The 12,006-nt window shown below is 41.9% G+C and overlaps 1 protein-coding gene across 2 annotated transcripts in view; it reads right to left on the bottom strand.

The window, feature by feature from the left end:
- Window positions 1-461: 461 nt before the first annotated feature.
- Window positions 462-12,006, bottom strand: part of tbxas1 (thromboxane A synthase 1 (platelet)) — an 88,144-nt gene continuing 76,599 nt past the window's right edge. For both annotated transcript variants that reach the window (XM_072694753.1, XM_072694754.1), the window contains 4 exons: window positions 2,749-2,837; window positions 2,138-2,275; window positions 1,650-1,812; window positions 462-1,217 (listed from right to left, as the gene is read on the bottom strand). In XM_072694753.1, coding sequence (XP_072550854.1) covers window positions 1,125-1,217; window positions 1,650-1,812; window positions 2,138-2,275; window positions 2,749-2,837 — 483 coding nt within the window. In that variant the 3' untranslated portion in view covers window positions 462-1,124. The remainder of the gene's footprint in view (window positions 1,218-1,649; window positions 1,813-2,137; window positions 2,276-2,748; window positions 2,838-12,006) is intronic.

Consider the following 12,006-nt stretch of genomic DNA (forward strand, 5'->3'; position numbering starts at 1 on the left):
ACAATTGTATAAAACCCCGTATTTTGTAAGGGGAAACTGAATCAAACTGCAGGACTGGGCTTCGGAAACACATTTCCCTGGTGCCCTTGAGCATATTGGACAACGGTACACCTGCAGTGTGCTGCCAAAAAGTATCATCATCACAGATGCATTGGGTTTCTTGTGCTCCTGGACACACAAACAGTTCCCTTTACGGAAAATGTTTGAACATCTGGACTTCTGCTGCCAAGTGAGGATGGATCTTAGATGAAACCCTACTCTGTGGTGATTAGGAGCAATGAGGTAGAACAAATACATTATTTTATTAATATTGGGCCTCATTCACCAATATCTTAGAGTTATTTTGACTATGATCTTATAATGACTTTGATCTTGAATCCTAACAAAAAGTCTATGTCAGATTCATGTGTTTCTAATGCACGTAATTGTTAGTCTGGACCTATAACCCCCAACACCCCCCCCCCCCCCCCCCCCCCCAACAGGTGTGGTAAATGATGGAAGAAAGGGAGTAAAGGGGGTGGAGGGGGTACGATGATTGTCCGACACAGAGTTTAATTGAGAAGTGGGGATATATAAGGGGCTTAAGGGCCAGCATGAGGAGTGCGGTCTTTCCCCCAAAACTGTCCACAGGTCTACTCTTATAATGGTGGATCCCACTGTCCAAGTACACTGAACCAATCCCCAATAAGAAAGCACTGGTGAATGTTAGAATCTGACAAAAAGTGGGTTGGTGAATGAAGCCTAATGTGAACTATATCTGAAACCTTCTGCGAACTGTAGGAAGTAACAAGATCTAAGGGTCCTGTCCTTAGAAAGTAATCTCTCATAATCTCATAATAGAGCATAGCACCTACCGTATCAACTTAAATATGTCTCCAAGAGGAGAGGTTCATTCTCAAGACTCATCACTGAACCCATTTCATGATCTTCCTAAAGAAACGTACCCTACTTCTGACCTTCTGTCACACAGCAGGGTGCACGCTACTTTCTTTAGTGCATCTAAAAACTGATTATACAACAGACTTCTATTACTCCAATTAAGAATTAAGATTAATTAAGAAAAATTAAGAAATAAAACTCTGGAAGCTCCTTCAAATCAGATTCATAGGAATCACCACCTATGGTCATATATCATCTGAATTCTCCCTCTTGGTAATTTTCACAAAGATGCCATTCTTGGGTCCCAGGGTAGCATTGGACTTTAACTGAAGAGGAACCTGTAAGACAGGAGAAAGTGGCATGTTAGAAAATGTTTAATGATGAAAAAGTGTCCCAATACTTTTAGAAGTATGTATGTATATATGTATATATATATATATATATAAACCATTAACACACCCACGCCTACAAAACAACATGTTAATAAGATAAGATAAGATAAGATAGTCCTTTATTAGTCCCACAGTGGGGAAATTCTCAGTGTCACAGCAGAAAGGGATAGCAAGACACTCAGTTACAAAAAAATGTAGATACATAATTTACACTATATACACAATATAAATAAGAATGAAAAAAGCAATAGCAATATTAAGGGACGCATACCAATACCATTAAAACACAGACAAACGTCTCCTCTTGTGTGAACTGTTCAACCTGTAGCTTTTCCACTAGTGTAAGTGTTTAAGTGTTTAAGTGTAAGGTCTTCATACCTTGGTGTCCTCACAAGCCACCACGTTAAAACTCTTGAAGATGTTGACCAATGCCATCTTAATCTCCAGCTGGGCCAGCCTCATGCCTACACAGCTGCGAGGCCCCGCTCCAAATGGCAGATACACAAAAGGATGACGGCTGGCCTTGGCTTCAGGGGTGAACCTGAGACAGTGGAGAGGAGATATCAGCCTGGAGCTGGAACTCATGGCCAGAGCACAGGTGGCCAGATACGGTTCTGTTTACTCAGACGTTTAGAAAGTCACGGGACAGGAGCCTGTGAAACTACACTTTCTGGAAGGTGCTGTAACTCTGTAACTCTTGTTTTGCTCGATTTCTTGCATTTGCATTGTTTATGGAACTGCTTATACGGCAGGAAGGCAGATAGCAGCAAATCCTGGGGTCATGTGATGCATGTTTATGTGCAGTGTTTTCTGACAGATGCCACAGATGAGCTAGGAAGTAAATGACTGAATGGAAGACCTCTTACCTTTCCGGTATGAATTTCTCTGGCTCAGGCCAGTATTGTGGATCATGGTGCAGAAACCCTGCTGGGATTTCTACAGAAGCTCCTTTGGGCAGACACTGGCCATTAATCACGCAGTCCTCCTCAACATCTCGTACAAATCTACAGAAAAACAGGACAGCAATGTACAAATGCAAACTACTTTTTTTTTTTAGAACAAAAACCTTGCATCTCCAAACTGTTAACTTTATAGGTATAGGAAAAAACACCTTTTAAAGGACGTGAATGTGAAATGTGAATGGAGCACTGCTAGTGGTCCATTTGTCATGAACCTTAATAACCCAATGTAAAGAAAACAACCTGCCATATTTAAACAGGATGTCAAAAAGTGTAAAACATCAAAAATTGAAATGCAATGTTTTTGCTTTGACAATCAAATATATAATGTTGTCAAGGAGGCTCGAAGTTTGGAAGTTTCCAGTAAATGCTGCTGAGTGTGGTTGCTAGGTGAATGTTGCTAGATTTGACATATAAATTCACTGCTGTAGAATCAGCACTTGCAGCTCCTGAGAATATAAATAACAACCATATGTGGCTGTGCAAATGAACAGGTAATGTGGTTGATGAAATCCTACCTGAATCCAGGTGGGTACAGTCTCAGTGCCTCACACACCACCATGTCCAAATATTTTAGCTCCTGGACATTATTGTAATCTGCTGAGACCTGCAAGACAGAGCGGTAAGGGGAAATGAATCACTTTTTGATGAACTGTGTCTCAGTGGTTAGAGCGCTGAGTTGTTGGTCACACGGTTGTGGGTTTTATGTCCAGGTTTACTAAGCTGACACTGCTGGGTTCTTAAGCAAGGCTCTGGACCCCTTTCTGATCCAGGGGTGTTGTAGCATGGCTGACCCAGTGCTCTGATCCTGATCAGAGAAGAATCTTATTGTACTGTACAAGTATAACAACAATAACAGCTAAATATTTAAAATAATAAAATCAATAATATGTCACAATACATTATATGGACAAAAGTATTCGGACATCAGTGGCATTTTTGTTAGAGTAACTGTCTCTACTGTCCAGGGAATGAAGCTTTCTACAGGTTTTTGGAGCACTGCTGTGAGAATTTGCTTGCATTCAGCAACAAGAGCATTAGTGAGGTCAGTATATTGGATTATCACCACCCCACCTCATCCTAAAATAACTGGAGCAGCATCCATCATTCCAGAGAACGCAGTTCTTCCACTGCTCCACAGCTCAGTGCCACACCTGGCGTTGGCATGTTGCCATTAGGTGCATGTTCATCTGCTCCAGAGAGTCCTATTCTATTGACAGTACTTCTCTACAGCGATTTGACGAGTGTGTGCATTTGCACATTTCTGTCAAAGCAAAGGAGGCAACTTAAATTAGCAGAATGCATTCATAAGAAGGGGTGTCCACAAACATTTGGACGCCAAATCTAATGTACGTCACTCTGAAGAATCAACTCCACAGGCTATAAACCCCTGAAATACACATACTTCCTACATGGTGTTAATGTATTGCTGCATGTCTTGGACTGCACATATTAAAATTAGCACACACCACATCACCACTTTAACTGTGCATATTTATAATTTCCTCCATTATATTTGATATTTGTAATGCAGCTGTCCATACATACCATTCCTTGCAGCTCATATTTCTACTGATATATATGGGATGTATATTCTATATTTGGTGCTTTTGGTACTGGTCCCAACAGCAACCTGCTGTGAATAAACCTTAGGGATTCTGATCTGATTTCCTTTGTGTTAAATATTGTGTAGTGATAAGAAAGGTGTCCAGCAGGGGGCAACATTGCAACATAATTCACACAGAACTCAAAGCCAGTCTAGAAGGAAAGGTCATTTTCTTTAAATATCCCACTGAAACTGACTACATCAGTTCATCAAATCAAAACAGTTTTTTCTCCCAAAGCTGGAACATGATCTGATCACCGCCTAACAATCTGACCTTAAAATCCAGTGGCGCTGCCGTCGCAGGTGTGTTATTAAATTAAATATAGTTTATGAAAGCGGACCAGGCGGCTGGTCTGAGAGTGTGTGTATGCAGTAAACAGACATGCAGCTGTACATATAGGAGTACAGGAGTACATACAGGACTGTATATAAATGTCAGTGTATGGCTTTGTGAATACAGGGGTCAGAGACTAACTGTAAACCCCTCCAGCCCCCCGCCCTCCACTATCAGTGTGTGGCAGACAGAGCGTGTGGGTATAATAAATGGCCGGCCAGGCTGAAATCACCCCGCTCACCCACCGAAAGCAGCAGCCGGAGGGGCCAAAGGAGCACTCAGGGTGAGCGAGGCTGCCACGCTAGACACAACCTCCTCACACGCCCTCGTCGTCTGGCTGCGCTGTCACTTCTCGTTGGCAGCTGCACTGATTCCAGAGCAGAGTGACACGTCCTTAATGAAAGGCTCGGTGGAGAGTCTGCGAGGACGGAGGCACGCAGTGTGTAAGATGTGCTTTTCAATAACACACGCAGCGGAAGGCGAGCTGGGACCCCCGTGGAGTAAAAGTTGCTTTGAGGGCAATCCGAAAGAGAGAGAAAAAGGGAAAGAGAGGGAGAGAGAGAGACCTGGGCTAGTACTAATATGAACTCTGTCGATATCCTGGTTACATCCCTGACCTATCCTGTCATCCAAAATCAATCATACCAGGGTTGTACTCATAAATCCTCATATTCTAGCTGACTGTGAGGCACGTATGACTTTATCTGCCTGTGCAGAGCTTCCTACATGTCAGCAGAACAAAAAACTAAAATTAGGACTTAAACTGGGGCCTCATTTGACGTAAGGCAAGGCCAAACACGACTGGTTTGTACTATATGACTGACAAGCAGTAAGTGCAGATGCAAGCACTCTCTATGCACAAACTTGTATGACTTAAATAAAGACCATATGAAATAAGTAAATAAATAAATAAATAAATTATAATACATATGGATATTGGCTAATAATTAGTAATTAATAGTAATAGCAATAATTATTTTTTGTATAGAAATGGAATTTTATGTGAAGGCTCCCTTCCAAAAAAATATTTCACTGGAAAAAATAAATGAATAATAATAAAAAATGGTTAAAATATTTTATCATACTTATCTATACATCATATATAGAATCATATAAAGGTACCATATTAGGTAGATGGTCCATTCCTTAATTTAATGGAATTGTAACACAATGCAAAAAACAACTGCCATATTATGTATACTAATACTATACTAATTAATGCATTTGGGTACTTTAACCTTTTAAACTCCTCAGAACCACCAGACCACCAGTGATTCCTGCCCCCCGACCCCCCCCCCCCCCCACACACACACACACACACTGTTATAACTTAGAAACAACTCCGCCAGCATGTAGTTACTGATTAGCGATCCTCAAGGCATAATAAAAGTCACAGAGCATGCAAGGTTAAGTTGCACCCATTGCTGACACAGCTTGTCCAGTCCCGTAGAGATGTATTGGGGGTATAAAGGCCCTCAGCATTTAGCTGTAGAGCAGTGGAACAGAGGTGGGGATGTTTTGGAAAAAACAATGAACGAGCAGGTGTCCCAATATTTTTGTCCATATGGTGTAAATCTAAATCCCATGATGAAAGGACCAATAAAACGTTAAGAAGGTATTTTCCCCACTTCCTTCAAGTTGGCGGTTAGATACAGGGTTTTTGCATGCCAGTGGCCAGTGGAAACACATACTTCACTAGTTAAAACACTGTTTTTTTTGTTGCAGTGCACATATGTACTCGGATCTGTTTGACTAACCTGTCCAAAGTCTCCCTGCTGACACTGAGCTTGAGCGCTGGTCCAGGCAGACTCGACACAAAGCCAAACAGAAAACAGACAAAACGACATCTGGCTGCATCCACCGCGCAGGGCAGAGAGGGAAAATTTCCAGTCTAATAAGCGTGCTGGGCCTTGTTTGGAATTACATCCCTGCCCGGCGTGAAGCCACACTAGAATAACAGAAGTTTGTGGACCGGCACTAAGCTGGTAATGGAGGGCCCGGCGAGGCTGGGGGGCTACCCATCATTGAGCTGTAGGCCACAGGAGGGCCAGAGGGCCTTGCTCAAGCTGAGAAATGCAGAGCTTGAAAACATTGTACAAGTGAGTATTTATATATATATACACTGTATGTCATAAATGTCCTGAAAAAACCCTGTATCTCCATTTATGCCATTTTTCACAGTTTGACATAAGTGAATCTGGCAGTATTTCTTTAGACTGTGATGAATAGATCTATAGAACAATGAATTATAATATGACAGTTAAAGTTATTATATATATACACTTATCAGCCATAACATTAATACTAATATCCTTGTTTCTATGCCCACCACCATAGACAGACAAACACAGACAGCAGTGCTGCTGGAGTGTTTAAACACTGTCTCTGTCTGTCCACTCACAGTCCACTCGATTAGACACTCCTACCTAGCTGGTTCACCTTGTAGATGAAGGTAAAGTCAGAGGCCAAAGTTCTCTGATATATTGTTGCACAGCTTGTCATCAGAGCTCACTGGACACTACTGCCCATAGGACACAGGAGCTGGACATTTCTGGTTGGTGTTTAAACACTCCAGCAGCACTGCTGTGTCTGATCCACTCATACCACCAGCGCAACTACTAACACACCACCACCACCATGTCAGTCAGGGTCACTGCAGTGCTGAGAATGACCCACCACCCAAAAAACACCTGCTCTGTTGTGGCCAGTCCTGATGCAGAGAAGCAGATGGATACAGTCTGGAATTATAGACGTACAAAGTGCTCTTATATGTGAAGTGGAGCTGATATTATGGACGATCAGTGTAGTAAAGTAATGGTGTTAATTTTGTGGCTATGTTTTAATATATATATATATATATATATATATATATATATATATATATATACACACACACACATACACACTGTTTATAGCACAAATTATGTTCATTATTAGCTCTCCACAGGCAAGCAGTGTTGGGAATAGGGAATAGGATCATATTTCCATAATTCTATGGCTCAGGAGACTTTCCCTGATTCCCCACTTTTAGCAAACAGATGCACTGTATGAGTCTCGTCTAGGATATAAAAAGAACTCCGCTAATGAATAAATGTATCAGATCGTGCCTGAGTACAACCTTACTGGCTATCTCAGTAATCACACTTACAAAACTCCTGCCTTCCACTCGTGCCATTTCATAAAGTGTGGATGTTTATATACTCACACAGCAGACCAAAACTTTGCAGTGTGGTCTCTTTCAGGAGCCCTAACATGCAATCACTAAGACAAAGGACTTCACCGGCACAGCACAAAACCTCTGCGAAGGAAGCTGCGACCTAAAAATAGTGCCTGGATATTGCATTCAAATTTATTGCTAAGGGAAAAAAGGGCCTTGCTATGTTCAAAGAAGCACCCGGCAAAAATAGCTCATTTTCTTTGCATATTTCTGAGCCCCTTGGTATTAATATCAGTCTCTTTTCAGCAAATGAGATTCATTTTGCCGGCATGTGAGGCATAAGCTGGGCTTAGAGCGGAGGCCCTTATCAGCAGCCTGCCTCCTCACGTCTGCCTGCCTTTCTTATGCGCGTCTCCCCATTCATTCACATCAGGGCCCACTGGGAACAACAGACAAACAAGCAATTACTCTTTAGGTTTTAGAGGTATAACCCACTGTTGTGGCTAACTAGTGTGTGTGACCGCTGGTTTCTGTGTGTGTGTCTATGTCACGCTGGATGACCATAGCATATTTTGCATGAACATCCCTATTGCATTGCAACTCCACCAAGCCTGGCTATTTTTACTGGACTCCCACATTTAAATACGGGCCCCTAAGTGCTGCTGAGAAGTGTGCTTTAGATACAGCAAGTGCCAAAGCAGCTAGCAGGCCCCCCTTCCTTATCTGCGCCCTGCCGCAGGGTTTCCATAGAAACTGTTATTTATGGTTATTGATAGTGATGGAGGCATACATGTTCAAACAAGACATGCCTCAAGGGTGCTGTTAATGCACAAATGCAGTTAGCGTCAGTGCGCGTTGTCTTCTAACAGCAAGGAACAGAATGCAGGGCAGTGAGGCTTTCTCTCCTTCTGAGCAGCCGGAGTCGAGAGCAGAGACAGTGTAGCGGTGTAACAGAGGCAGCGAGCTGCATCACAGCTCGCATCGTGTGACTTTGCAAAAGGCAGAAAGCTGAGCAAGCATTTGACCGCCTCCAACTGTAAGTGTACAGAGAGAGAGAGAGAGCAGTCCAGTCCATTGAGACTAGGAAGGACAACCAGTGACCCAGTGATAAGGGTCCTGGATGCCCATGGCTCAGTGATCCAGTGATCCATGGAGGTCCCACCTCACATCTTGGTGCCAGATACCACAGGACACTTTCAGAGGTCTTGCGGAGTCTGCCATGAGGGGGGCTACACTATAGTTGGAGTATGGTTGGTTGGTTTGTTGATGAGAAAAGTGAAGGCAAACTACATTGCATGTCCAAAAGTATCTAGACACCTCTAGTTAAGAGTATTTAGCCACTTCACCATAATCACCATAGGAAAGCCACCATTACTCTTAATTAATCCTACCATTAAGTCCTACCATTAGTAATATAGACTACATCAGTATACCTGAGCATAACAACAGACTTGTGTGGTGCTACAGTGACGTTCTATCAATCATTTATGAGTAGTTCTGACCAGATCAGAGGAGGACGGGCCCACCCTTGTGAGTCCACCCTTGTTTTTTCCCCACCTCTTGTTTGCTTGGGGTGGGGGTGGGGGCAATCATAACCAGTTATAAAAAGTGCTATAGAAATAAATTTGAATTGATCTGCTTCAGATACACCCCTAAGGTCAGCATGCTGACAGCAGTGCTCATATGTTGGTAAGACAGGCAAAGAACATCGGTTAGATGAGTATAAGGCCCCCTCAGCGATGGGCTGTGGTGCAGTGGAATTGCGTTCTCTGGAGTAGTGGAGCTAATGCGCTAATCATACAACATCAGTACCAGATCTCACTAACGCTCATTAAATAGTAATATAATTAAAAAGTGTTGGCATTTTGAATTTTTGGCATAATGCAAATCTGGCAGGTGTTCTTTGCATTGTGTCAGAATTTCCTCATAAGTAAATCAATCAAGAACTTCTACCAAATGTCTTGAATATTTTTTTTTTCTACACTGACTTTCATTGATAAATGAGCTGTTTTGGGGATGATTTTTTGCCTGACGGTGATGATATCATAGCATTTTTCACTGTTGTAAGAATATAAGAAGATTTTTTAACTTGTTAGTAGACGCGATTCTCTATTAGCAGACGAGGTGGCATATAAATAAGTTGCATATTCTCATTCTCATATCTTAAAGCAATCCCATAATGGGAAATATTATTTTTGCAATGTGTGACTAGTTTCTACCCACTGCTGAAAGTGAAGAGCTGTTTCTGCCTAAATCAGTGACTCTTTCACCTCCAGAACAATACAGTCAGATACTGTATATATATATATATGACTCAATAAATACATTCATCACACAAAATCCAGACTCCGTAACACGTGGCTCCCTATACTTGCCTCGGCCTGATCGTTTTGTTGGCCAAATGGCTAATTAGAGAGGTTAATTGCAAGGAGTGTCACAGGCATTGACTGTGCTCTTATCAACTGGAGACAGGCCTGGTGTAAAGACTGACAGCTAGCTGGATGACTGATACAGTGCTGGCCAAAGCTCAAGCCACAAAAGCCAAACACAATGGGACAATTACTTACAAACAGCTAATTAAAATCACCTGGCTGGAAAAATCAATGCTCTGTCTTGGCCTGAAGTGGCAACAGAATGGTGCTTGAGCCAAGCCACACATCCAAGATGCAATGTGAAGATGGCATGAGGTTGGAGATGTAATGCTGTAATGCAGAACTGACTCTAGGGATTAGTCAGTATCTGAGTCCTGATATCCCTCACGACTCCTAATCTCCACTCAGAGCGTCAGAGCTTCTGAACTGCAGTTCCATTGTTTCACTTATACACCCTTAAAAAGATTTTTAAGGAGGTCATAGAAGAACCACTTTTGGGGTCATAAAGAATAGCCATGTTTGAGCGCAAAGAGCATTTTCAAGACTTAAAGAACCTTTATTTGAGGTAATGGTTCTTTATACACAAGTCTCTATTATTATCTATATAGTCTTTCAGGGAACCAAAAGCTCTTCTATGGAATTGCTCAAAGATCCTTTTGTGCATTTTTGAACCTTCTGAACCTATTTTTAAGGGTGTAGTGCAGAATAACAAGAAATTACGTCATATGGTGCACTTCTGAAGAACATTCACCTCGCCAACTTCTCCTTCTCTTTGCGTGTGGCTTTGTGTGTACTGTTTAAAAAAGCCACTTGAGAGCATTTTTAGACTCATACTTTGAACATCCAGTTTTTCGAACCTCAAACTCAAGTACGAAGTGCAAGAAACAGCAACGTCTGAATAGAGCATGACCATGAGCACCGTCACACGGGCCTAAACCTAACCCACTACACCTAAACTCAACCCACTACACCTAAACCTAACCCACTACACCTAAACCTAACCCACTACACCTAAACTCAACCCACTACACCTAAACCTAACCCACTACACCTAAACTGAACCCACTACACCTAAACCTAACCCATTATACCTAAACCTAACCCACTACACCTAAACCTAATTCTAACCTTAACTTAACCTAACCTGCACCTTAACTTAAATCACAACCTCAACCTAAACCTACTACACCTAAACCTAACCCACTACACCTTAAACTAACCTACACCTCAACCTAACCTACTACACCTAAACCAAATTCTAACCTTAAACTAACCTACACCTCAACCTAACCTACTACACCTAAACCTAACCTACTACACCTAAACCAAATTCTAACCTTAAACTAACCTACACCTCAACCTAACCTACTACACCTAAACATTGACTACTACACCTAAACCTAATTCTAACCCAAACTTCACCTAACCTACACCTCAACTTAAATCTTAACCTCAACTTAAACCGAACCTACTACACCCAAACCTAATTCTAATTCTAACCTAAACTCAACCTGCTACATCTAAACCTAAACCTAACCTTAACTTAACCTACTTCACCTAAACCTAATATACTACACCTCAACCAAAACTTAACCTACTAAACTTAAACCTAATCTTAACCTAACCCATACCCAAACCCTCAGCCTAAACCTAACCCTAAACATTTTTTTTAGCTCCTTAAAGTATGTTGTTTTCTCAATTCTTCTTCGAGTATGTTGCTGACAGGTTGTGTGTATTTGGAAAAACAGCGCCACAAGTGGACGGGAGTTGTAGTATGAATAATACAAATATCCCAGTATTATGAATTTCTTGGGATACACTTTTTTTACTTGTGTATGTGCGAATTTTATGAGATTCAGTCGAGTACTGGGCGATCAGTGGAAATGGTGTTCTCTGGATATGACTGCGAGTCTAAATGCAAGGAACAGCTGGGGAACGGTAGACCGCAAACTGGGGGCATGCAAAAGAGCAGTTACAGGTGCACTGCAAGGGCCTGAAGGGAAGCTACAATGTAAACACAGAGCTAATACAGTACCAGATTAGATTAAGCCACTGTGAAACGCAGTGGTCTAGCAGTGCAGAGAGTCTGAGGCATGTCTCAGCGTGACCGAGAAAATAAAAAAGAGCGATCAAGTTACAAAGCATGATGCAGGCAGATCAATACAGCACGTCCATAGCAATTCTTCTCACCTTTCAACTGAGTCTAGACAGTCAATCAGAGAGGGTTTGAAGAGCAGACCTGCGAGATCTTTTCTGAACTGCAAATGATCATTTTCATTGCACTGAGAAGGAGCACAGTTGATCCCG

Source organism: Salminus brasiliensis, chromosome 13, assembly GCF_030463535.1.
Source record: "Salminus brasiliensis chromosome 13, fSalBra1.hap2, whole genome shotgun sequence".
Classification (NCBI taxonomy): domain Eukaryota; kingdom Metazoa; phylum Chordata; class Actinopteri; order Characiformes; family Bryconidae; genus Salminus; species Salminus brasiliensis.